A 24,953-nucleotide genomic window follows, 5' to 3' on the forward strand; every position below is an offset into this window, starting at 1 on the left:
GATGATACAAAACTGGGAGGACCTCTTGACTCTCTTGAAGGCAGGAAGACCCTGCAGAGATACCTCAACAAAATTAGAGTACTGGACAATCACCAACCATATAAAGTTCAGCAAGCAAAAGTGATGAATCTGCACCTGAGACTGGGCAACCCCAGATGTATGGACAGACTGGGGAATGAGGCACTGGAGAGCAATGCCACAGAGAGGGACCTGGGGGTCCTGGTCACTGGTAAATCATCAGTGCCCTGGTAGCCAGAAGGGTCAGCCATGTCCTGGGGGGGCATCAAGCACAACATTGCTAGCTGTGCAAAGGAGCAATTGTCCTGCTGTGCTCTGCTCTGCACTGAGGTGGCCTCACCTTGAATATTATATGCTGTTTTGGTCACTGCAATATAAGATCTGAAGCTATTGGAAAGTGTCCCAAGAAGGGCAATGAAGATGGTGAAAGGTCTTGAGGAGAAGCCATATGAGGCGTGGATGAGGGCACTTGGTTAGCCCTGGAAGAGACTGAGGAGAGACCTCACTACAATTAGAACTTCCTTGTGAGGGGAAGAGGAGGGGCAGCACTGATCTCTTCTCTGTGGTGACTGGTGACAGGACCTGAGGGAATGACCTGAAATTGTGTCAGGGGAGGTTTCGGTTGGATAATAGAAAAAGGCTCTTCACTTAGTGGGTGGTTGGGCACTGGCATAGTTCACCAGAGAAGTGGTCACAGCACCAGATTTCAAGAAGATTTGGACAATGTTCTTGGGCAGGAGTTGGACTCAATGATCCTTGTGAGTCCCTTTCAAATCAGCATTTTCTATGAACCAGTGCAGAAGTATGGCTTCCTTATTGCATGCTAGTCTAACTCAGAGACAGATGCAGTGACTGCTGATGCTCAGTGTGTTAGAGATTTTGATAGACTTTAGTGTTACAATGTTCCATCAGTTATTTCATGGTTATATGAGAAATTTAATATTTAGCCAAAATATGGTTAATATGGTACAATATCCACAGCAATATCAGGAACACTGAAAACATGCCAGTGAGAAAACTCCAGGAATATTCTACTTACTGTTAATTTTGAAGTATAATAATAAATTTTAAATTAGATAATATGATAATGTGGTATTTCAATGTCCTGAATCTTTCTACCCTTGAATATCTTAATGACATCTTAAGTCAAACTGTGTTATTGTTTAACATCCAGATACTTTGGCTACAAACGCTACTTGTCACAGCTCAGAGTCAGTGTTATCCCTTGCTTGTGCTATCGCGCGATGGTATTAATTAATTTTAAGAATTACTGGAATAAAAATAATCACTAGGCAACTAAAGCCAACTTTTATCTCTTTGCAATGAGTCTCTCGGCTAAATGGTAAATGTGACCAAACAAAAAACTTCAGTGGAAAGTTTGTTTGCATATTTAAGTCTCATGGAACATGGGCAGCTTAGGTAGGCAGTAGTGAGCAGTGCCTTTATGGCTGAGAAGGGCTTTTGAGGGTTGAGAGACATTTTGGGGGTAGAATTGTGTCCTGTTTTATTCCCAGACAATATGCTGATAACAAAGAAGTAAAAATAAATGCATTTTGATCAAAGTTCTCAGATTTTTTTATAATTATTTTACATAGAAGTTAAAATGTGAAGAATAAGGTGTTTAGCTCCTGGGAAAAAGAAAGCAATTCTTACTCACACCAAAGTCAGTTTTTATCTTGTTTTAACCAACAGAAGGTCAGAGACAAAGCAAAATAAACATAATTAAAAAAGAAATATTTATTTTTTGGTTCATATGTAATATTGTTTGCGTTGTTTATGATAATAACAATTTCTTGCATGCATTTCACCAACACATTACAAGTCCAAAGCATTTGTAAAAGAAAGATTCTACATTTAATGTTAGCTTGTGTATGAAACACAAAATGTCCTGATGTCCTCGATTATACAAATGTGCTATTTTTTTCTTGGGAAATATTTTGTTTGTACAAGCTTAGTGAACTGTGATTCAAAAAAGAATAAGAGTAGACTATGTAAACAGACACTGCAAGATAGCAAGGATTTAATCAACTATGAGACTATCTTGGAACTTCTGATGCAAATAGTGCTAGAAATTCGCACATTCCCCTAATGCTTTCCTTGCTATGTCCTGTAGCTATTTGGAAACAAGCTGGGTTCCAGATTTACACCATTTACTTCACATTGGAATATATGCAAATATATTATTAAAACAAGATAGTCTACAAATACGCACTTTTTTCCCATAGTGTGATGATGCCAATTTGGAATTACCATGGTTAGAAAATAAGCAAAGTGAATGAGGAAAGAAATATAAGAAACAGTGATCTAAACTTGAAGACACTTTTCTTACATACAGAACTTTTGTCAAATGGTATTTCTTTACATTATTTATATATGCTAACCACATTGTCAACAGGTTTAACAGTTTGCAATATGGCCTGTACAGTCTGATTCTACACGACATAGCAGCCACTTCAAATTTAAAATGCAAAACTAAAAAAGCTCATAAACAGCTGCAAACTATTGCTTAATGATTTGAAAGAATGAGGTCTGGTTGGACAACTTGATTCACTTCATCACTGACACATGGCTTCCTATAGTGGAGACTGTGGACAGTGAAGGAGCAAGGTACAGCAGCAACAGCATTGACATGCATCAGTGATACTCTCCTATCTATGACACAGACTACAACACGTCCTGTTGTCTTGCAAATTAACCATACTGTGGTACATATCTGATGCAATTCAATGTGGCAAAGCCATTTAATTCTATGCTCAAATACGCACAACAGTATACTGTTAATATTTACATGGAAAAGGGTATTTTATGGGTTCACTGGATGTTGGAGATAATGATAGAAGACAGTAACCAAAGAATACCCCATTAAAAAAAAAAAAAAAAAAGAGCTGTCAAAACCAAAGCAAAACAAAAGAACTCCCAGGTATATTCTGGTGAAGCTATTTTTCCAGTGCAGAAACTGCACAATATTTTTTGAACTGTAAATATTTTAACATAAACAAGAACTTATTCATATTTAGTCATTCACATAAAAATAAGTCATTGCAGATTCCTGTAAATTAGAGGAGACTCTCCAGGCACATTAATCTGGATGTACATAATCTGGATGCAGCCATACAAGTAGTTGGAATACTTCAAATTTAAGAGCAACCCTGAAACACAAAAGTTCTTAAAATCTCCAGCTTTGTGCAATGTCATATTTTTATTTATACATGATTGACAAGTGCAGTATGTCTATGCAAATCACTCCTATCTGTACATTACAGAGAATCTGAGAGTAGAACTCCTGGTCCTCATACCTCTTTCCCCAACATAAAACCTATTACAAAAATAGTCACATGTAATAGTAAACAACCTGTGAATTAAAAAAATTATAAATACACTAATACAGTTTTTGTAAAAATATGACAAATGTGGCAGTTGCATTACAAACAGTGAAGAGAATTACTGTTCTACATGTTGTGGAAATAAAGTATCCTTTCACACTCATTTCATGCTCCATCTTCTCTATTGAGCCACCTTTTCCCTTATTCTTAGCAGTGTCAGCTGTAGTGAAAACAGTAACCTCTTGTCAAGTTTTTTACCCTGATTAACAGAGTCACAGTCTGATGATGGAGGTTCACTGTTTTATTATAGGCACTGACCTTAAGTATATATATAATGTATATATATGCACACACGCGCACACACACGCACACACACACATATATATGTGTAAAAACTGTCAGTTTGGCATAAATCTCCTGCAGGAGTCCTGTTGGTGATTCATTCTCAAAGACTGTAAACAAGTTGTCCCATTAACAAAATTCTTAGATCATTATTTTTTATTTTCCCTGATGTTTTTACCTTTGTAGTTCTTTTCTGCTTTATCTTTTTCATATTTTTCTTTGTCTGGCTTTGTTACACTGTCATAAGAAGGTGGGGAAGTTGTAGAAGAACTCTCATCTGTTTTTTCTGGGGTGGAGTTTCCTTTTAGTTTATCAATAATTATCTCTTTTATAATGTGTCCATCTCCTTCTTTGTTTTTATTTTTATTATATATACTAGACACCTGTTTAACTTTTAGCCTTAAGAGGTGACGTCTGTAAGCACGCTGAATGATGACAGCAGACACTTCCTCCTGCTTTCGTTTCAGTGTGGTTGTAATTGGTTCATAGGAGACTTTGGAAGGATTGGCTGCCATAAACCGATCTTCCATCTGTATTCTGAGGGCGTCCATCTCCCCACTTTCCCCCAAAACACGCTTTGTGAAAGCAAACAAGATGTCAAGGCAGTGAATTCTGTCACCACTCACCATGGGCAGATCCATTGCAATCAGCTGGACTTTGTTTGGTTTTGCTATGAGAAGAGGTGGATCTAATGAAGCTGCAAAATCTGATAATTTACTATATTCTATGAATTGTGTTGCATCAGGATCAAACTTCTCCCAGACTTCATAGAACATCTCAAAGTCATCCTCGCTCAAGGGTTCGGCGCTTTCTTCAGTAGCAACACTGAAGTTCTCCAAAATCACAGCAATGTACATGTTCACCACTACCAGGAAGGATATGATAATGTAGCTGACAAAGAAGAAAATCCCAACAGAAGGGTTGCCACAGTCACCTTTCACAGAGCTCCCTGGATGATCTTTATGGGGGTCACAGTCTGGCTCCCCACTGTTGAGAATTGGGGCGAGCAAACCGTCCCAGCCAGCGGAGGTGGTGATCTGAAACAGGCAGATCATGCTGTTGCCAAAGGTTTCAAAGTTGAACATGTCATCAATCCCAACTTCCCTCTTGACGTAGGCAAAGTTGGACATGCCAAATATCGCATAGATGAACATGACCAGGAAGAGCAGCAGCCCAATGTTGAACAGAGCAGGAAGAGACATCATCAAAGCGAAGAGCAGAGTGCGGATTCCCTTAGCGCCTTTAATGAGGCGCAGGATTCGACCGATTCTGGCAAGCCGGATGACTCTGAATAGTGTGGGAGATACAAAGTACTTCTCGATCATCTCAGCCAAAAACATACCTAGGAAAAAAGTGAATAATTAAAATTTTAAATTAATTAGTTACCTGTAGAAAAATTGAGTTATTGCTATCTCCAATATAATCAGTGTAGTAATTCTATACTATCACAAAAAATTATACTAATTATTACATTTTATTGAAAACTGTTAATAAGGTGAGTCTTTACTTATGTTGAAATGCTATCGTAGAGAAGGTAAATAAATAAAATGAAGACTGATTGTAGCAAGTAGGTAGTCCCTGTCAAAGCTTTCAGTAGTTCTTAAAATGGTTGGGAAAGGGATGTTTATATCTTAGATACAGCTAATTCTTGAAGTTGAGCCTTTAAGCATGTTCTTTATGAAGGATGATACTGGCTAAATTTCTGCAAGTCAGAGATTTCTTTAACAGATTTACATTTATCAGCACAATCTCTCTCAGATGTGTTACTCATTTGCACCTTGGAAAATCACTAGATTTTAACTGACAAATTTTAGTGTAGCAAAAGTAAAATAATCTCACCCATTTCACATAATTTTCAGTTTTAGTACTGAAAATAAATCTGTGATTAGTTTGCATATACCACTAAACATTCCTCTTTATATTTGTAGACATTAACCTAATATACCAAACAGTTCCATTATGTCTTTTGATGTGGAAAATGCCAGTGAATCTAATGGGAGGGATAAAACTCTTGTATGCAACATTACATATGTTGTATACTAGATAATATAAAGATCTGATTCAACATGCAAGTCATAGTAAAAAGGAAATTCTACAATCGGTATCAACATACTTGAAACAAATGTTTCCTATTTCTTCCACTAGTTCTTTCTTAAAAGGGAGGTCCTCTTACCTACTATGGAGAGAATCACAACCACAAAATCAAAAATATTCCAGCCTATAGTGAAGTAGTAATGGCGAAGTGAAATCAATTTCAAAACAAATTCTCCAGTGAAAAGGACAATGAACACCAGGTTAATCCGGGATAAAATTGTTTCCATTTCTTTACTCTGGTCGTCTGTTTCTACCATCATTGTGACCATGTTAAGGCAGATGAGTATCATGATGCTGATGTCAAATACTTGTTTGGTTACAAAATCAAAGATCATGCCTTGGAATTTATTCTGCAAACACAAAGATGGAGTTCAGTTTATAGAGTGAAAATAATTTTCTTTTAAAATGCCAAATGAGAAAACAACTCCAAGATTTAGGAGTGCAGAGCAAGACTCATTCACAATAGAGGCAATAAGCCAAACACATGCTGGTTTATATCTCATCTTGCTAGAGTGAATCAAGAAATTTGCCACTGTTGGCTGAAGAGACAAGAAGGGAAGAAACGCTGCAATAATAAGAGTAATAACAATGACAGTTAATATTATTGCGATTATTAGGTGGTGTAAATTCATAGCCAGTAAGAGTACTAGCAAAATAAAAGCTGATTTTCTTATCTTTATTCTCAGATGGTTTTAGAATACTAACCCTCTTTCTTCCTTAAACTAATTGTGCTTAGTGAGATCATTGGGCTGCTAAAGACACATGTCTTAAACACACCAAGACTGTAATATCCTAGTTTTTCTTTAGTACTTAGCTCAATGTTTTTTGCCATATGTCTCTCCTTAGAAAGTCTATTTTTAACCACTTGGTGCATAAGGTGCAACAAGTATTTTATTTTTTAAAACAGTGTAGGAGTTCAGTAAATAACAAGAGTAGTGTCTTAGCTTAGAGACAAATTTATCTTAGTCTATGCTTTACTCCCTAGGACATTCTTTTATTCTGTAAGATTTTCTGCATCTGTCCTTTCCAATAGGTTACCAGTGCCCCTTTCTGTCTTCAGCAGCAAGGGCCAGTGCATCCCCATTTCCTACAAATTCTCTGTGAGGAGAAAAAACAGAAAATGAAGTTTATCCCTGGTAAGTAGAACCAATAAATGATCCAAACAATTGTGGTTTTCCAGGACTTAGGCAGGGAATTTTGGAATTTATCATTATTAAATTTAACATTATTAAATAATTTTGTTCATACTTCAGTGTGTATGTTTTTAAATACTAATTATCTAATCTGATGGATTCAAAAAGGGACAAGTTCTACCTTTACAAGAAAATAAATGGAAAAAATGTTTTATTTCCAGACCTATAATCTTATCTTGTGGACAAGACTATATTCCCAAATTAATATTTAATATTAAGGGTGTAAAAATCAAATCACTCGTACCACTGGCCTCGGTATAGGTTTCTGTGGCTTTTTGGATCCCAGTTTTTTCATTGCATTATAATATTTCTTCTGTTCTTCTGTCATAAATATATCTTGACCTCCAAAGTAAAGAAACAATATCAAAATTTATTAGTATCATGTCCACACATAAAACATTTATCTACAGTATGTCTCCCTGTAATATAATATTAAAATTATATTTAATTTATATAAAAAAGGAAGGTTTTTTTCAGGTGTTTAGAGGGTGGATGCTCATATATATACCTAACACACAGGAAGAACCCATTACTGATACCTTGTCAGCTTGGCAGTTGAGTTTTTCCAATGTCTTCATGTTCGCTTTTGCTGAAATGGCTAAAAGCATTCTTGCTATACTGATGCTGTTCAATAACTCACTCATTGGGATATGTTCAGTGAATAGGAGCGTGACTAGTGCCTTGCATGGCCTATCTTCTGTATAGATTTTTAGGATTACAGCTCGACAGGTCTAAAAGAGGTATAACTTTGAGGCAGAAGTTGTGTTAGGAGAGTGTATTAGTATTTAATCTGTGGGTTTTAATAGCAAAAAAAACCCTCACATTTGATGTAAAATTAAGAAAAGTAATTCATGTCATGCCATAGCAAATGAACACACTACTGGAATGAACCAACCTTGACAAACTCAAATCAGCCTTTGCAGCAGATGCAAATGCTGCCAGTCAGATGTGCAACTGACTGACTGACTTCCAGTATAGGTAAACTGTGCTTATTGACAAATGTGCTCTGAGTCAGATGGAAGCACAATGTCAACATCACCATCTGCTAAATTGGCTACCACAGCCTGAAGCATCACAACATTGATAGTAACCCCAGACATGGAAGCTAAAGAATATTTGCACAAGGAAAAATTTGTGTAGTTCACAGTTTTCTTTTACCAGGGATTCTGTCTGGTATTGCTGTTTTTTAACTGGTGATTGAAAAAAAAAACAACCAAAACTAAAAAAAACCCAAATAATATGAAACTGCTTTTTCACAGCACACAAAAATTTAGAATAACCCTGGTATTTGACAACTAAAAACTGTTAGTCTTCAAAATATTTTAAATGTGATTATTGGTATTTTTATATTTTAAAGTTCTTTAAAACTGAACTGTATGCACTATCAATACAACTATTTTAAACATACTTGTATGTCAAAAGTATACAGAAAGAAACCACCATTCCCTGTATATCTTTCCTTTACTCCTGATAGAAAATTATAGATTGTATTTGTGTCTAATGAATTAATCTTATCCTGATAGAAGTGTAGATATAAGTGTTACTTATATCTACAAGCCTATTCATACAAGGTCTATTTGACTTATTGTTTCATCAGTTTGCATTATATCAGTTTGCATTATTCATTGTATCAACACAATGCCATATTGTGTCTTCACTAAGCGTCAAGAGTTTGTAAGAATAATTAAAATGAAAGTACCTTATTTCATGCCAGATTATATTGCAGCTAATCAAACTAATAATTCACATTCACTTTTCACGTCTTCATTGTAACTTTCCTCAATTTGCAAATTATTACGAACCAACTTTTTATTTATCAAAAGGCTAAAAGTGCAAAGTTCAGAAGCATATCCACAGATTTTAGCACAGATTATTATTTAAAAAGAGACACTTTATTTAAGATTTTGAAGTAACTTTTGACTTTTATTAGCCTTACAGAAATAACTTTTTAATTCATTATAGCTAATAGTTCATACCAATATGGAAATATTTAAAATACTTATCTTCTTTTTTTGTTGGTTGAAGTTGTCTATAATAACACCAATGAAAAGGTTCAAGGTAAAAAATGATCCAAATATGATAAAGATGACAAAATAGAGATACATATATAAGTTGTCCTCATACTTAGGTTGATCTTTTACCTACAAAATATAAAACAAATTATTACCCATGAGAATACTAGAGGTAAAAAACCAAAATGTATAATTTAGAATTACGTATATGCCATCTCAGATAGAAAAGCTATGAACAGCACTAATTTATTAAAAAGATCCAACTTGTTCATTCCAATCAATATTTGGAGAACTGGAAGCTGACAGAATTATTTCTCATATGAAATTTTTAGGTAGATGTGCCCAAAGATATTTTTGAGTATGTACATACATAAAAAGTTCCTCATATAGAAGAAAGAAGCAATGTGGGATGCAGAGCAGTCATTAATACTTAAAATTTTATTATTAGAAATCTAAATATTTTATATTGTGTGCAGTATATTATCATGGAAAAGAATCAATAAATTTTACTATTGCCTGAATCTCCCTGGAACTCTTTTGGTCCTGCATGAGTGTTCTTACATTCAGATAGGAACAGATGTTTTCAATAATTATCTAGTGAATATATGTTTTGTGAAATCCATTAAACTGAGGTTGTTTCAAAGGAAGATTTTGTTATTGTCTCAATTTTTTGGATGCCATATCCCAGCATCTGCACCTCTACTGCACAGCAAGCTTGAGTGTAGAAATGCTAAAGATAATGAAACAGGGTATTTTACTCTGGGAGACAATATCATTAACCTGACTATTTGTGTAAATTAAACGGAGTATTAGTTTTGTAGCCAAAATAAAATTCTTATCCCCAGAAAGCTTAACAGGTTATCTTCAGCCTTAAAATCTAATTGCACTAAAATATATAGGTAACATAGGTACTCAGCCTAAGGAAACAACTAAATGCACAGTAACAAATTATAAAACCTGATTAATGTATTTCATATTGAATAACTGCATCATATAATCTTAAATTAATTCATACTTACGATTACCAGAAGAATTTTTCAAAAGTCTCTTCTTGTTCTATTACATTAACTTTATGCTTCCAAAAAAAAGTCCACTTAATTTAGGTTTTTTGGCTAAACAGAAGGAAGTGGGATTCTTTCCAGTAAAAATTCTGAGATTCAAAAAAATATGTATTGATGCTAACTATAATTATTTGCTGTGTGTGTAGCTGTTTGAATTTTATACTCTTTATCTGAAAATAATCAACAGGTGACCTTTGAAAGATTTACACTTACATCTCGCGAATCAACAGCAGCATACATAATATCCATCCATCCTTTGAAAGTAGCCTAATAATAAAACAAAGTTGTTTATCTTCTACATAAACAATCATAATACATACAATAACTAGGTTATTTATTCATCTGCATCTCCACTTTTAATAAAATCACTTCTAAATTTTTGAACCACACTTGACAACACAGGCATCATAAATATTTTTTGTAGCAATACTAGTTTTTTTAATGATTTTCTTTTTAGTTACTCAAATAATATTAAAAACCAGCTCTGAAGATCTCAAGACAGTATGTTTGAAACTGCAGATGTTTACTTTGCAGATGAAGAATGATAGCTTCAGACAGACATTATTGCTGGAGATATGTAGGTAGGATCTACTAGAATCACACATGGCCACAGCCATTTTGTTTACAACGTGAATTGATGGAATCAGTAATATAACTTCTGGACAGAAATCAACATGTGTCTGAATGGGTTTTATTCTGTGTCTAAACTGACCTAGTATTTTTAAAAATGTTTTAATCCCATATAGCTAAAAAGAATAGGATGTCCATTTTCTAAGGAACACCTAAGTTGGTGTGACATGTTAGTTGAAAGTGTGAGTGTGCAACCATTAGCCAGGGTTTCCAAGCTTATACATAATAAAGAAAAAAGAGCTAAAAAAGAGTGTGAAATGAACAAAGAGCATAATTCCTGAGGAGGTTTAGGAGAGGAACCATCACAAAGAGTTTATTTCCATCTGTGCTTGCCAGAAGTGGCTTTGGTACTTTAGTACAGCTGTCAGTTTCCACAGCAGAAAACTTGTACTCTGGAAGCATTCCTATCCTCCTGAATCTTGCAGTGTGGTACCAGTTACTAAGAAGGTACTTCCAGCCAGGCTTCAACATCTTTCTGGCTCAGTTGGCAATTGCCAGCCATTTGGTGCACTTTGCGTAGCAATATTAGGAAAGGTTCAGAGTTAGATAAGAGCAATAAATACAGAAGAGTGAAGGGAAAATGTTAATGGAGGCTATCAAGTGAAGATGTGATACAAAACATGCTCAAAGATCTCTTAGTCTCTATGGGGAAAGTAAAGGTCAGAAGGAATATTTGAAAAGGAAAATTAGGAAAAATCAGAATGGGGGAAAAAAAAAGGAGACTGCAAGAGAAAGAACGAAAGGCTCACAGTAGTGAAGTACTTATTGAAGACCTAAACTGTCTGGATGTGTGACACAAATGACATTTATGCATAGCTTCAAGAGAAGCAGTTTTCCTTACACATCTTCAGAGGCACTGGTAGCAATGAGATCTGAAGCCAGAGAATCAGTCATCATCCAGTATTACTACTCAGCACATCAGAGTCACATTGCCTTTACAGGCAAAACATTTTAATCTAGTTAAAATTAGTAGTTAATTTTGGAGTTAAGGTCAGATAGAGATACTGACCTGCTCTGAGATAGAAGAATTCTTAGATAACTTTGAATATCAGAGCTGTAAAAATATTTTCAATGAGTGAAGCTGTATGTTGAGTTATATAGACAAGTGATTCTACATAGTTCAATCACCTAAATGTAATTACATGCTTTCTTGCTTGTGTTTTGAATCAGATCCTAGCTTTAGAAGCTCCATTCTAAGCAAGGAACCTGTAAAGAGCTAAGGTCTTTATTCCTTTGACACAAATAAAATATGCTTAGTACCTAGAATAAAGGAAGTTCAGAACACAATGCATAAGATAAGCAATTGAAGGAGAAATGCAATTTACAGATTTTGCATAAGTAGTTGTAATTAATGGAATGAATATGCTATGCAATAACATCCAGTACTTCACAAGGATAATACTTATTTAAATTTATAAGTAACATAATACTTATTTGGTATACTATAATGATTCTTTAATGAGCATTAAGGAATATGATAGTTCTATACTGTGCACCACTGAAAAGATTCTTTTATTTTTTACACTTTTATTTTCTACACTATCTTCCCATTATTATTATCAACATCCTGAGACTGTATTCTCTAGTCTTGGAAAGGAAAATTACTATAATTTTAAAAAAATTACAAGAAACAATGTAATAGAGTTGCATGAGCTGTACACTATTGCTATGAAATTATTCCTCTACTTAGCAGTCTGAATTTGCCCATTTTTCCTAGATACCTTTAAAAAGAGTAAAAAAAAAATATATATATACATTTACTTACTACTTGAAGCAGAGCAAGATATCCAGCTCCTACATTATCAAAGTTTACTTTCACATTCTTCCATCGGGCACTTTGATTGCTTTTTATGAGTTCCACACACTGAGTATAATTGTTCACATCACTGATATCAAACATCTCACCAGTTGTGGTGTTGACACAGTGATAGAATTTTCCAGCAAAAAGATTTACTCCCATGATGCTGAAGATTAGCCAGAATATAAGACATACCAGCAATACATTCATGATAGACGGGATTGCTCCTACAAGGGCATTTACAACCACCTAGTGTACAAATTAGACAAAATAACCATTTAGTTTATGGAAATAAAATGAAAAATACTTGAAAATACTTAAAAAATGTCAAAACAGTATTATTATGAGATGGACAGTTAAAATATTACAATAAAATTTTGGGGGGAAATTTTAACGAAGGTTTAATAAAATGCTAATGAGAATGCAAAAAGTAGGAAATAAAATTATATGGAAACAAAGACAATGCAAAAGTTTGAAAAAAAAAAAAAAAAGCAAAGGAAAACCTGTTAGTAGCAAGATGAATTCTTAGAATTTGTGTGCTCTAGAGGAAAAGAGAGAAAAAAAAGTTAAATTCCAGCAATATAAATTAAAATATATAAATAGAAAATAAACCAGAAAAAGCTCAAAGAATGATGATGTGAAAGACTGAATAACATTGTCTGCATGTAAAACTTTCATTACTAATGATTTTATTATTAGAAAAGTTATGTATATATTGGCATAAGTGTATTTTTGTATTCACACAGAATGCAACAAAATTAAGGATATCTTATTTAATTTTTATTAACAGCATTTGCTCTAAGTCTTGATTTTAAATTGCCTGGGTCACTATAGTTGCTCTTACACATATCCTTTTTCTTTTTAATTGGTTGCATTTATTTCCCTTGAGCTACTCTTATGGGCAAATGGCAATAAAAGACCAGATTAAAACTTTGGACAAAAGTTTTCTCTTAGTTATTGTAATTCAACTAAAAGAAAGTTGCAGATACTCAAACAACAGTTTTCTAGCAAATCACTAGAGACTGCAGTAGTCTTTTGTGTGTGGTTTTGAAAAAGGTAGTATTTTTCATTTCACTGAGTTGACTAAAAGTAGGCGAGCATCGATAGGAGTTTTACTTATTTATTAGATACTTAATGTGTTGTTTGTATTGCCACTCATGTAAAATACAGCGGTGATGGTGATGTGCACAGGACACACTTCCCTACACTGGCAGGTGTGGCCACCTCTAGGATATCGGCAGCTTTGCCCAGACAGGAACCACATTATTTAGTTGGCAAGTGACCTATGACTGAACTATAAATATGCATTGCAGCACTGGGGTATTTTGAGGTGAAAGATTAAAAGGAGATTTCTCAATAACATTTTCTTTTTAATTTTTTATGTATCAATTTTTTCAGTAAGTAGCATGCTCTGCTACAGTTTATAAGAGGGTTTTTCTGGGAAGGTTTTTTTGGTTGGTTGGTTGGTTTGTTTTTGTCAGATTGGCAGACTATGAAAACTACAATCTGCTTAACAGGAGGGTTTTAGCTCTCTTTACATTCATGTGAAGGAAAAAGTCTCTACCTGAGGAAAGATTTCCCATCTCTCCCCTTCTGTACTTCCAAACCTATCCTTATGTCAGGTGTCTTTTCAAAAAACCTTTCCCTAATAATACAGCATTTATTGCAGGATATTTTTTCCCCAGGGAGGTAGATAGGGAGACACAGTGAAGCTTTCATTTCATGTGTGTTTTGTTGGTTAGTTTTGTTTTGTGGATAATTGTGTTCCATCCTGAACCACTGACCAACTAACACAGAACTGAAATTAACTACGGGAACGGAGTAAAAAAATTTCCCAGATAAATTGCAGGAAAAAACCTCCAATGCTCTACTGTAAAGTTTGTCATGTCCTTTTATTTTTCTAGGTCCACAAATCAATTGAAATTTTAACAGTCAGGGGCTGGGAAAATACAACTATGCAGCAGTGACCAGGCAAATTTATTGAGCTCAAGGTCTAATTTCGAAATGTAAGATGCACATTGGTCTTGTTTGTAAGGACATGTTGAAAGGCCTTTTTCCCATGCTGAAGTTCTTGCCTTCCCATGTTGAAGTTCTTTGAAGAAAGCATGAGTGCAACCATTAATACATTAATTTTTGTACGCATACATTTGTTAAGACTCATTCATTTTATCTCACCCTCATTCCTTCAAATCGTGACAAGGCTCTTAAAGGTCTTAAAGCTCTTAATGTCCGTAGTGATTTAATGGCACCAAGTTCAGAATAGCCCAGAGCATTGGCTATTAAACTAACCAATGAGACCTATCAAATAGAGAAAAAAAAATTAAAAATAGTTCTACACTGTTTCTTTTAAATTAATAGAAATTCAAACAACAAATCAACAGTGACAAATTGTAGAATGCCATCATTTTCATAATTGCTTTCGGCAAGAGGTCTTATAAAGGCATGGTTGAAAAAGGAATATATGCTATTAAATGTCTGTCTGTAATGGTTGGATAGGGTTTAACTGTCATATGGAAGCATACTGTTGGTGAAAGATAAAATTTTCAGGAATATTTAAAAACAAAATAGTCATACTTTCCATAACTTCATTAAGGCTCAACCTTCCAAACAATTTAAAATTCTGAATACATTAAATTATTTTATTAACTTCGGTCAATACTGTGAATATCTATAAACACAAATAATATACTAAATATTGTAGTAGCTAATTACAAGTATTTGTTATAAATATTACTTCTAAGTGAAACAGTTCATAGCAACAATAACCAGGATATCTCTGAAATATGTATTGAAAGAGGTGATACTTTCTCACTTGCCTGGCAAGTCTCTGTTTTTTTGGGTTTTTTTTTGTAATCTTCTAAGTATGGAAAATATAATGTGATAGATATTAACAGCTGATCACCTTATATCAGTAAGAGCTTTATTATCTACAAGTGTTAAGCTCCTGATGCATGTTATTGGGATTTTGTTAAAAGACAATGCACTTAATTAAAGAGCAATTAATGTTCTTCTCTAATGGAACTGAGCTTTAGACAGTGTTAATATGAAAGGAATTAATTTTCTTCAAGCAGTTTTGGAGACAGGAGTGAGGAAAAATCATGCCTGACTCATATTTTATTCATTTCTACCACCAAAAGAATAGATGGCATGTATATGAACATAGGCATATTTTGGTCATTAAGAAAATCCCTTAAATGTTAATTTCTGTGCCTCAGTTTAAAGAACTCTTCAAAGACTGTACAGAAATAGCAGTTCACTGGTAATGGTGGTAAGATTTTGTCGCTTATATGAAAAGTTGGTTTCCAATGTTACTTATACGCATAAGGAGCAATTAAAGAACAAACACAAGAGTTATAAGATCATGTCTAAGAAGGACAGTCCAAGAGCAAATACAAATCAATTATTCATTGCTATGTTGCTGTGTATATTATCTAACAGAAAATAGTGTTTTAGTGAATTCATATTGCTCAACATTTCAACTGAAGTACATGTCAGAATGTAATTCTTTTTAACAAAGGAAAGGATTATTTTATTGCTCTAATGGATAAATGGAACTTGCTGTAATTTCTAAGCATACTAAGAAGAAAATCTTTCTAATTTTCTTAGTCTGTAACTGAAGTCTGTTCACTTATTAGAGATAACAGTATTTTTCAGCTATTATATTAACAATTGACATTATTATTAATAATTATCATTAATACAATTTCTTTTACCTGTGATGCTACAGTGAAAACATTTTATCCTTAGTCACCCATAATATGTTCCAGAGATAACAAGACATGGAATTGTCTGTATTTTTAATAGAATATTCATTTATTCACTCAACAAATACCCAGGCGTAACAATACACCTTAGTGTAAAGACAGCATTATTTTATGAATTAAAAATAAACAATGAAACAAATATTTGAAAAATATCTCTTTCACTGGGAGAGTGAGGTGTCCTATAAAATTCAACTCACATTAATGGCTCCTTCATTTTAAAATTTTGTCCCCAAATTTGCACTGTGCCTTACCTATCTTTCACAAACAAGACCCCTTCCAAACTGTTAGGTAGCAGCAGCTCCTGAAAGCCTTCAGTGGCACTGTGTCTATTGGTAGTTCTTAGGTTCTGACTGTAAAATTCTTCAGTCTTGTTTGTGTTGCCCATTTCAGATTACTGGCAGATTTCTTACCATGGTGATGATGCTCTTCTCTTACACCATAACATGAAGTTTTTTCTCAAATAAATACTTATCTATTGGAAACAATGTGTTTTCCTCTGGACAGGTCATATGGGATGCAAAGTTTTGCTTGGAATTCCATTGTATTATTGTATACAGCTGTTCTGTACTTCTCTGGTGATCTGAGTATTGTTAACTTTATCATCTCTCATTTGTTCCACCTGTTTTGTTACCAGTATGTGAGAAAGTAAATGTCTCTGTACACTGATAAATATATTCATACATGCAGATGCAGTAATTTTAAGAAATGAAAATGAACTCAAAATGGTAGAAAGATATGCCTCCTAAAATTGAAGGATTGTATGTTCTTATTTCTGTTTGTCTTCTAATACAGACTATCTGTTGCAAAAAAAAAGCGTTTAGCAGTGATAGCCCTGCTCAAGGTCTTTAGTCAGGCCATACAGTAGGATGGCATGGTAGAGTCTTAAACTGAGGTAGGCAGATGTACCAACAGTCATCTGTCACAGTTGTAAAGTGACAGAGCTGAAAACCAACATTTTTTAGTGTAATTATCAAAATTCAATTTAGTCACAATCAGTGAGAGCAACTGTGGCCACTTGTCACAGTGACGGACTCAGGTATGTGAGATATTAAAGGTCAAAGCCCTAAAGGACCATCTGTGTTTACTCTTGAATAATTTCAGAGAATGGAATTAAACAATCTGATTAACTTTAGTTGCTTCTAATTAAGAAGGAGACACTGGTGTTCTCACTGACAGAATCCTGCTGAATCACACCTGTTTAAACTTTAGTTAAAGCACTTCAGAGTCTGCTTTTCTGTAGGAAGAGAACATGATCTCATGTGTTTCTTTAAAGTGCTGATGGTGCTAAAGAAATTGCTGAGTTAGCCTTAAACACAGTAAGGCATTTTTTACCTCTTGCTAGAACATTGAAAATAATTCTTCAACAGTAGAATGTTTCAATCTTATTTATTAATGTTTTTGTTTATAAAATTATAAACTATGGTAAAAATCTAGCAACATAAGCTGCTTTACTTATAGTGATGTATTTTTAAGTTTGAAAGCCTGCTCAGATAACAGCATCTCTGAGGCTAAACTAGAAAATCACAGAGTACAGTTAATAATCAGAATAATCTGGTTAGGTTTAAGATACAAAACAATATTTAAAACATGAGTTGTAGTTTATCTAAAAAAAAAAAAAATCAATTTTTAACACAATCCTGTAAGACTGCGTCTCTCATTTCATTAACATCCTCCTAGGAAAAGCATTCACATTGCTTCATTCTAGTGTAGATTTTCAAGACAGAGCTAGAATTTAACTGCATAACAAAACTAACACAGGCTGGTGAGAAAAAAGAGAGGGTCATCCATTTTGAATTATGGGCCACTCTAGCTAGGCTTTTTTTTTTCCTGTTGGAGTTACAAATATGATACATTTCTATATACATATGGAATAAGTATTGATGAGACCAGAATTTATGCAAGTATCTCAAGAAATATGGTAGCATGGGCAGAAATTACTATAAGTGCACAATTGCCCTCAGATGCGATCTCTCAGTTCCCCACTGAGGACAAGTATAGTCAATGAACTGGGTCAGATAATGTGTGAGGCAAGAGACCAAAATATTCTGGGAGCAAAACCAGCTTTGATCCCTTCTGACAACATAAGCAAGGCTCTTGCACAGAAGTGTTTCACAGCTGGGAAGGCAGCCAAGAAGCCTTGTATTCTCCTCTATCATAAACCATGCCAAGTCATAGCTGATTTAGCTATTGCAGATTGTCAGTCCATTAAAACCAATTATTTTTTAGATCAAATACTAGAACTGATTACAGGATAGTATTCAGTGAGAAAGTTCTGAGAACTTAGATGAAATCTGGAACAAATTAATGGTTTCATTTGAAAAGCTGCAGTGTTCAAAGAAGAAACTTGAACCATGAACTGTCTTATTTTCTAAGGAATAAGGTAGCTTGGTCAGAGTCCATTCATGATAGCATACTTAAACACTAGATTTATTCCTCATAAAATCTCAAGTTTTATACATAATTTTTATGAAAATATTAACCATGAAGAATGGACAAACTAATAGCAAGCCATCTTTTTCCTTTTAGCATATGAATGGACTTTAAATAACACCTCCAAATCACTGCAGGCCATTACTAATGCAATATAACGATAAAATAGGAATTGTTTTTGCACATTTATAATATTAATCTAGTACTAATGAATTTTACAACACAGGAACTTTTCTATAGGTAATTTTACAATATTAATTTGTACTTACATCAACAATCAGGAAATCCAGCCAGCACCAGGCATTAGTAAAATATATTTGAAAACCATATGCTACCCATTTTAAAAGCATTTCCAAAATGAAAATATATGTAAAAACTTTGTCAGCGTATTCCAGCATGGTCTTGATAGTTTTGCGTTGTTCGATATATATATCTTCAAAAGCCTGTAAAAATATATGCAGGTATTACTACTGTTTCACAGAATATGCATGATAAAATTAAGTAATAAAGAATAAAAAATAACTAGAGAAGAGCTAATATTTCCCCTTGTTTTTCTTCATTTTCTTATTTTAAATGTTTGCCATCTTTAACCATTTTACTAATTGGAAAAACAGGAGACCTGTCTGGAAAAGTTTTTTGAAGTTGAAAAGGTTTTTTTAAAAATTCTGTTTTACTAATGAATGAAAAAATTCTATTTTACTAATGAAAGAAACTCACCACATGACTTTTTTATCCTCTATGGTATTTAAGAAACTTTCACATAGGCACAAAACCCCTCTTTTCTTATATATCTGTTCCAGATATTTATATTGCTTTCTAGAAATCAGTTAGATAAAACTTATGTCTAAAAAAATCAAATTAAAAAGCAGTGTATTTGCTAGAATGTACAGCTATGCATATTGATATGTAGCAAATGTGCAGCTTGAGTAAATCTGGAAAGGTGTGCAATGCACGCCTTTTTGGATAATGGTTGCTATGTTTAATTTGCAGCTACACTCTTCCTTATCTCCTGCCTTCAGAATAGGAAGTGAATGAAGTAATTGTTCTATTTTTTAGACTGGATTTTCAGAAGCAAAATTCATAAAGTGGATCAGCCTAGGAGGAATTAAAGACTCAAACCCATACTTTTAGCTATATATTCACAGTTAACAATGGCCCTTTATACTCAAATCTCTTGACAAATATGCTGAAAATTGGCAGGTAATTTAAACTTTAAGGAGGTATGCTGGCCTAAAGAAAATGGCACCATTTTATAATGGCAAGACAAAAGCATGATTAAAAAAGTGCATATGAAATGTGTCAAACTTTTTCAAATTCAGGTCAAGTTTCATTCTATCCTGGAATGATGAAATGTAGGGAGTTTTAGACAAATACAAGCAAAGGAAGTCCTTCTGAAGCAAATTTGTCTTTTGCTGTTGCTCCTAAGAGATATCAAAATATTTTAGCATCTGCAATTTTTTTCTACTTACTAGTGCTCCACTGCTGAGGAGAATCATGAATACAATGAAAGTCTCAAACCAGTTGTGTTCAACTATGCTGTAGCAGGTTTTTCTAAGATTCCACCAAGTTTTTCCTTTGCCATCTTCTATACTTACTTGACAACATGGAAATTTCTGCACACAACCTGCATTAGATTAAGAGATGTTAGTATCCAAAAGCCAATTACTTAAAAGTCATTATTTACTGTAGTATATATTATTAGCAGCTTTTACTAATTTTATAAGATTTTTTTTTAAGTAATCCCTAGAATACTAAATAGGCTATCACATCACACAGGATGATGACTATTTGAGTTAAGAAAACTAATCTGGAGGGAAACTAGATAAGAGTATACTTAATTATGAAAGATGTCAATCCAAAAAATCAATATTTTGGACTATTGGCATGTATGTAACTCTTCTATTTGTTGATGGAGTCAAACAAATACTTATTTCTTCCAAATTTCAAGGGCCCTTTCAAATAGCTGAAAAGTATTTTACCAATAGAAAAGTTAAGGAAGTTTCTTAGTTACAAGTTGTGTGCAGTGGCCAGATACATGAAAGACTAGGGAAACTTTGTTTTTTCATCTGATTTTCAGAGTTCTGGGCTAAAAATATTTTCTTTTGATTTTTGAGGACATGAAGGACGTATTTGAAACCCCCAAGAACCTAAATGTGCCTAGTAACAATGCCATTTTAGTAATACATCTCTAAGTCAACAGTTATTCTACAACCTTCAGTAAAACAGGCTTCTGGTTCAAGAGCTTCTTCACTTTCAATTTCTGCTTGCTCGCCCTCTCCAGGAGGAGCAATATCAACAGTGCTGCCTTCTGATGAGCTTGATGCATTTAGTTTCTGTAAGTAAAATTCCACAAAACAATTTTTTCTCATTAGACACATATTCTGTAAAAAATGGTACTGAATCAAATCATGCCAGGCTAACTTTTAAAGAATGGCAAATTTATAAATATGCATAATTACAAGTAAAACCACAATAATAACATGTAAATTTTATAATTCTGTTTCACAGTTTATTTTCTCATAGGGAAGAATTAAATATAATTTGGCTACTAACCTGATCCATGTATATGACTGGTGAAGTATTCTGAGTAGTATTAATACTGGTGAGCTTGCATGCACCACACTCTCAGGTTATTTCATTTTCTTTACTGTTATGCTGAATTACACTGAAAATGTGTCTTAGTTTTCCCAGCAAAATGAGCTAACACAAATTTGCATATATACCTTCTTGTCCACTACATATTTTTTTAACCTGGATTTAAAAGTTGTAAATTTAATGGCATTTAATGGCAAATTTCTGCACAATTTAATTTTTGCAGAAAGCACAAATTACCAGAGCTGAAACATCTTTGCATTCCAGTCTCCTGTGCTGTTTGAGAGACCTTCTGATGTACTTTCCATCCCAAATTTTTCTATCATTCTACTGCTTTTTTGTGCAGTGGAATACTATAGTCCTTACTACAGTAAAAGCACTTCTAGATCTGAAAACTGCAAGAACTGGAGAGTGATAAAAAATAAGTTAAATGAAGAAAGTTTTTACCAACTAGATTAAAAATCTGATCAGGTCATACAGTTTATCCGTCACACAAGACTGGCCATAATTTTGCCCATTTAAGAAAGCGTACTTTGAAAGGAATATCCTGGTAAAGATGCAAACAAATGCAATAATTGGACATAATGTTTGTAACTTGTTTTCAGTTGACAGTACTGTTGTACGGTTGTAATTTTTTCATTCAAAATACTTTCTCTTTTACTGTGAAATAAGGTTTGTAATTAGAAGGCAACATTAAAGAAATAATGGCAGTCAAATTCTTCTGATGTATCACGTGAAGGAGTTGTACATGGGAATTTCACAAGGGATGCAGAATGCACTTCTCACTTAAATACTTTAAATTGTACAGGTACGGATGTAACAAAAGCGCATTCCAGCACTGAGTAGATTTGTGCTTTTAGCTAAGTAGAACTGATCATGTCCTTTGACCTTTGGAAGAAAGTAATGTTTAGAAAGTATGAAGATCTTTCTATACTATTTGTTGAGAGAGTGCTTAATATCAACTACTTTTCACATTTAGTTTTCAAGATAGTGACATTTTTAGAATATAAAAATATCCTACTCTTTAGATTTCACAACAAATAATAAACAGTGACTTGTTTCTTGAAAGAGGCACTTTCCATGTATTTTCTTCTTCAGAGACACTGCTGAAAATTAAAACTAGTTATTTAACTCTCCAGTTGAAACACAGTCTCTTCAGGAAAATGTATTAGCAGCTAAGGGCTTTTTCTTCCAGAAATTAAGTAAATGGCACAAATATCTTAATACAGCTTTGTAAGGAATTATTTTCTCATATTTAACGTTTACATGATGTGAATGAAGTTTTAAACAAAAATCATGTTGAATGATGGATAATTTCGGAGATAATTTTCAAGAAGCTGCCTTTTGTACACACAATATGTCGTCTCTCAGACCTCAGGTCCCATGGTTGTTACTGCATTGTGACCAACAATGTTGTATTTCACTTCTCATACTGCACTTCCTCTACGATTTCCAAAATTTATCTATGTAAAACAGTTCCAGCCGTGTTGCCTCTAAATTGAATAATTTTATTACTGGTCATGTAAATCTGTGAGTCTGAGATTAAGTACTGTGTATCTCATTGTGAGAATATTTTAAATTTCTCTATTACATTTACAGCCAGAATCCACTATAATGTACACTATATTAAACATTCTTAGCACACCACCTTATTATCCACATGTAAGGCTGTCTCCCTTTTAAAAATAATACTTGTGAATTAACTCTCTTATTGTATAACCCTGAAATACCAAGAAATAAGAAACCTTCCATTGAAATGATAGGCAGTTTCTTAATTAAATAAAACTAAAATATTGAAAAAATAATTTTCTGTCAAATATTCAACTTAGGAAAAGTAAAATTAATTAATGGCCTGATCCATCATCATTAAATAAATTACTGATTTAATAGTAGCAAGATAAATGTTCATAGTAAGCATCCATTACAAATCTATCAGTGCAAATTAAAAGGCAGTCAAATTTTTAACTGCATTTTCCCATGTACAATCTGCTGCAGATAGTTCTGTCAGTATAGTTTCCAAAGTCAAGTGACAGAAGTGCAATTTATAACCAGTACAAACAAAAACTACTATAATTATTTTCCGTAATTTTCATATAAAGCATTCTCTTCATTATTTTTCATATGATCTCAAACAATCACATTATTAAGAGAAAAACCTCATTACTTAATAAAACTCCTCTTCTTTGCTTCAAGACCCTAAATTAGAAAAGAACCAATATATTTTAAATAAGGCGATGTTAATGATATTCTTTCTAGTAATAAATCTAATAAAACTAATAGGAAGCTCAAGATACGTGATGGATTAGCACAATCTTCTTATCAGCTCATAAATGTGGTTATCAGCCTCTAGAACACACCATGCCCTGTAAATATTTATTTGCATTTTCAATTATATCACATTTTCCTTTATAAGGAAACATTTGAAAGCAGTTGCTTATGATGCAGCATTCTCAAGGCCTGAATCAGCAAAACGACATGCTTGACTAGAGCAGAAGCCTGAGCAATATTGTGGAAATCACACACAAAAATAAAAGAAACAATAAGACTACCTCAGTGGGATTATATTTTTCTGAAAACAGTATTATAAATATTATTGTGTAGGATAGAAAAGAAAAAAATGCTTCATCACCCACCCAAATACTTGGTTAATGTATGTATAATCAGCCTCCATAATGTTCTTCCAGAGCAGTGCATCTCTTATCAACAGCTTCAATCATTAAAACAAGCTTTGACCAATAGCATGTTAATGTGCCCATTTACAAGAAAATGCATTCACTTAAGACCCAGTCTTGCTCTCATTTGATTCTATTCTAAATTTTAATAAGAGCAAGAGCAGGCTACTGAAGTTTAAGCTTTACAAACGGCTTCATGATTCAAGTGACAATAAAATAAAAGGATTCAGCCATTACAAATTGCCATGTCGTAATTCAGCCATGTGGTTTTATCCTTTCAGTCTTGAAAGCTGCACTGTAATTGAGTGAAAAAATATAAAATAATGGAGATTGATGATTCCAAAGTGATTCTAAACTGACTTTAAATCTCAGATCTTAAGACCTTTGACTTTTATATAATGTTAAGAATGTAATTATAAAATCTCTCTCCTTAGAGAGTTTTGTTTGGTGTTTGAAGCAGATCTTGGTTTAAAATTTGTTCATTAAAATCTGTGAATTTTCAGAATACCCTCCAATACTAATTTTTTTGGCATCTCTGGGCAATTCAGACCACAATAGCTAGGTCATACTACACTACAGTTAAGGGTATCAGGTTAACCACTTGGTAATCCTTTTGAAGCCAATGAAACTCTGCCTGAAGGAAACAGCTTTCAATCCTACTACAGGACTGAAATATCAGTCCCCTCCAAATTTTGATGCCTCGTTTTACTGGAATAATTTAGCCTCAGTTGCATGTAACTTTGGCTCCTCTGTTATAATTGCTGTCGCTATTCCTGAAGGCTCTGCCAATTATGCATCAATCGAGGGCATGTTTGCCTATAATGAAAAAAATACCTAGGATAAATAGATACACATGCAGTTTTATAAAAATGATGCTGACTACTCCGTAGACTTTCTAATTTACACAACTAAGTCCCTCAGCTCATTTATGGAACTCATGATTGTGAAGCACATTCCAAACACCACTATTTATAAAGGGGTTTAAGAAAAGAGAAGTTGCAAAATGTTTAGCTTTTGACAGTTC

At 33.7% G+C, this 24,953-nt stretch overlaps 1 protein-coding gene and 1 long non-coding RNA gene across 12 annotated transcripts in view; one reads left to right on the forward strand and one right to left on the reverse strand.

Moving 5' to 3' along the window:
* The window catches only part of LOC144246698 (uncharacterized), a 59,889-nt gene that overhangs the window by 23,796 nt on the left and 11,140 nt on the right, over positions 1 to 24,953 (forward strand). Inside the window, exon 3 of the long non-coding RNA XR_013340367.1 lies at positions 6,811 to 6,913. This is a non-coding gene — a long non-coding RNA (uncharacterized LOC144246698). The remainder of the gene's footprint in view (positions 1 to 6,810; positions 6,914 to 24,953) is intronic.
* Positions 1,736 to 24,953, reverse strand: part of LOC110469658 (sodium channel protein type 2 subunit alpha) — a 68,488-nt gene continuing 45,270 nt past the window's right edge. For all 11 annotated transcript variants that reach the window (XM_077785010.1, XM_077785006.1, XM_077785011.1 and 8 more), the window contains 10 exons: positions 20,878 to 20,998; positions 20,135 to 20,289; positions 18,935 to 19,108; positions 14,647 to 14,769; positions 12,439 to 12,720; positions 10,257 to 10,310; positions 8,974 to 9,111; positions 7,215 to 7,319; positions 5,857 to 6,127; positions 1,736 to 5,025 (listed from right to left, as the gene is read on the reverse strand). In XM_077785010.1, coding sequence (XP_077641136.1) covers positions 3,833 to 5,025; positions 5,857 to 6,127; positions 7,215 to 7,319; positions 8,974 to 9,111; positions 10,257 to 10,310; positions 12,439 to 12,720; positions 14,647 to 14,769; positions 18,935 to 19,108; positions 20,135 to 20,289; positions 20,878 to 20,998 — 2,616 coding nt within the window. In that variant the 3' untranslated portion in view covers positions 1,736 to 3,832. The remainder of the gene's footprint in view (positions 5,026 to 5,856; positions 6,128 to 7,214; positions 7,320 to 8,973; positions 9,112 to 10,256; positions 10,311 to 12,438; positions 12,721 to 14,646; positions 14,770 to 18,934; positions 19,109 to 20,134; positions 20,290 to 20,877; positions 20,999 to 24,953) is intronic.

This window comes from Lonchura striata, chromosome 8 (genome assembly GCF_046129695.1).
Source record: "Lonchura striata isolate bLonStr1 chromosome 8, bLonStr1.mat, whole genome shotgun sequence".
NCBI lineage: Eukaryota > Metazoa > Chordata > Aves > Passeriformes > Estrildidae > Lonchura > Lonchura striata.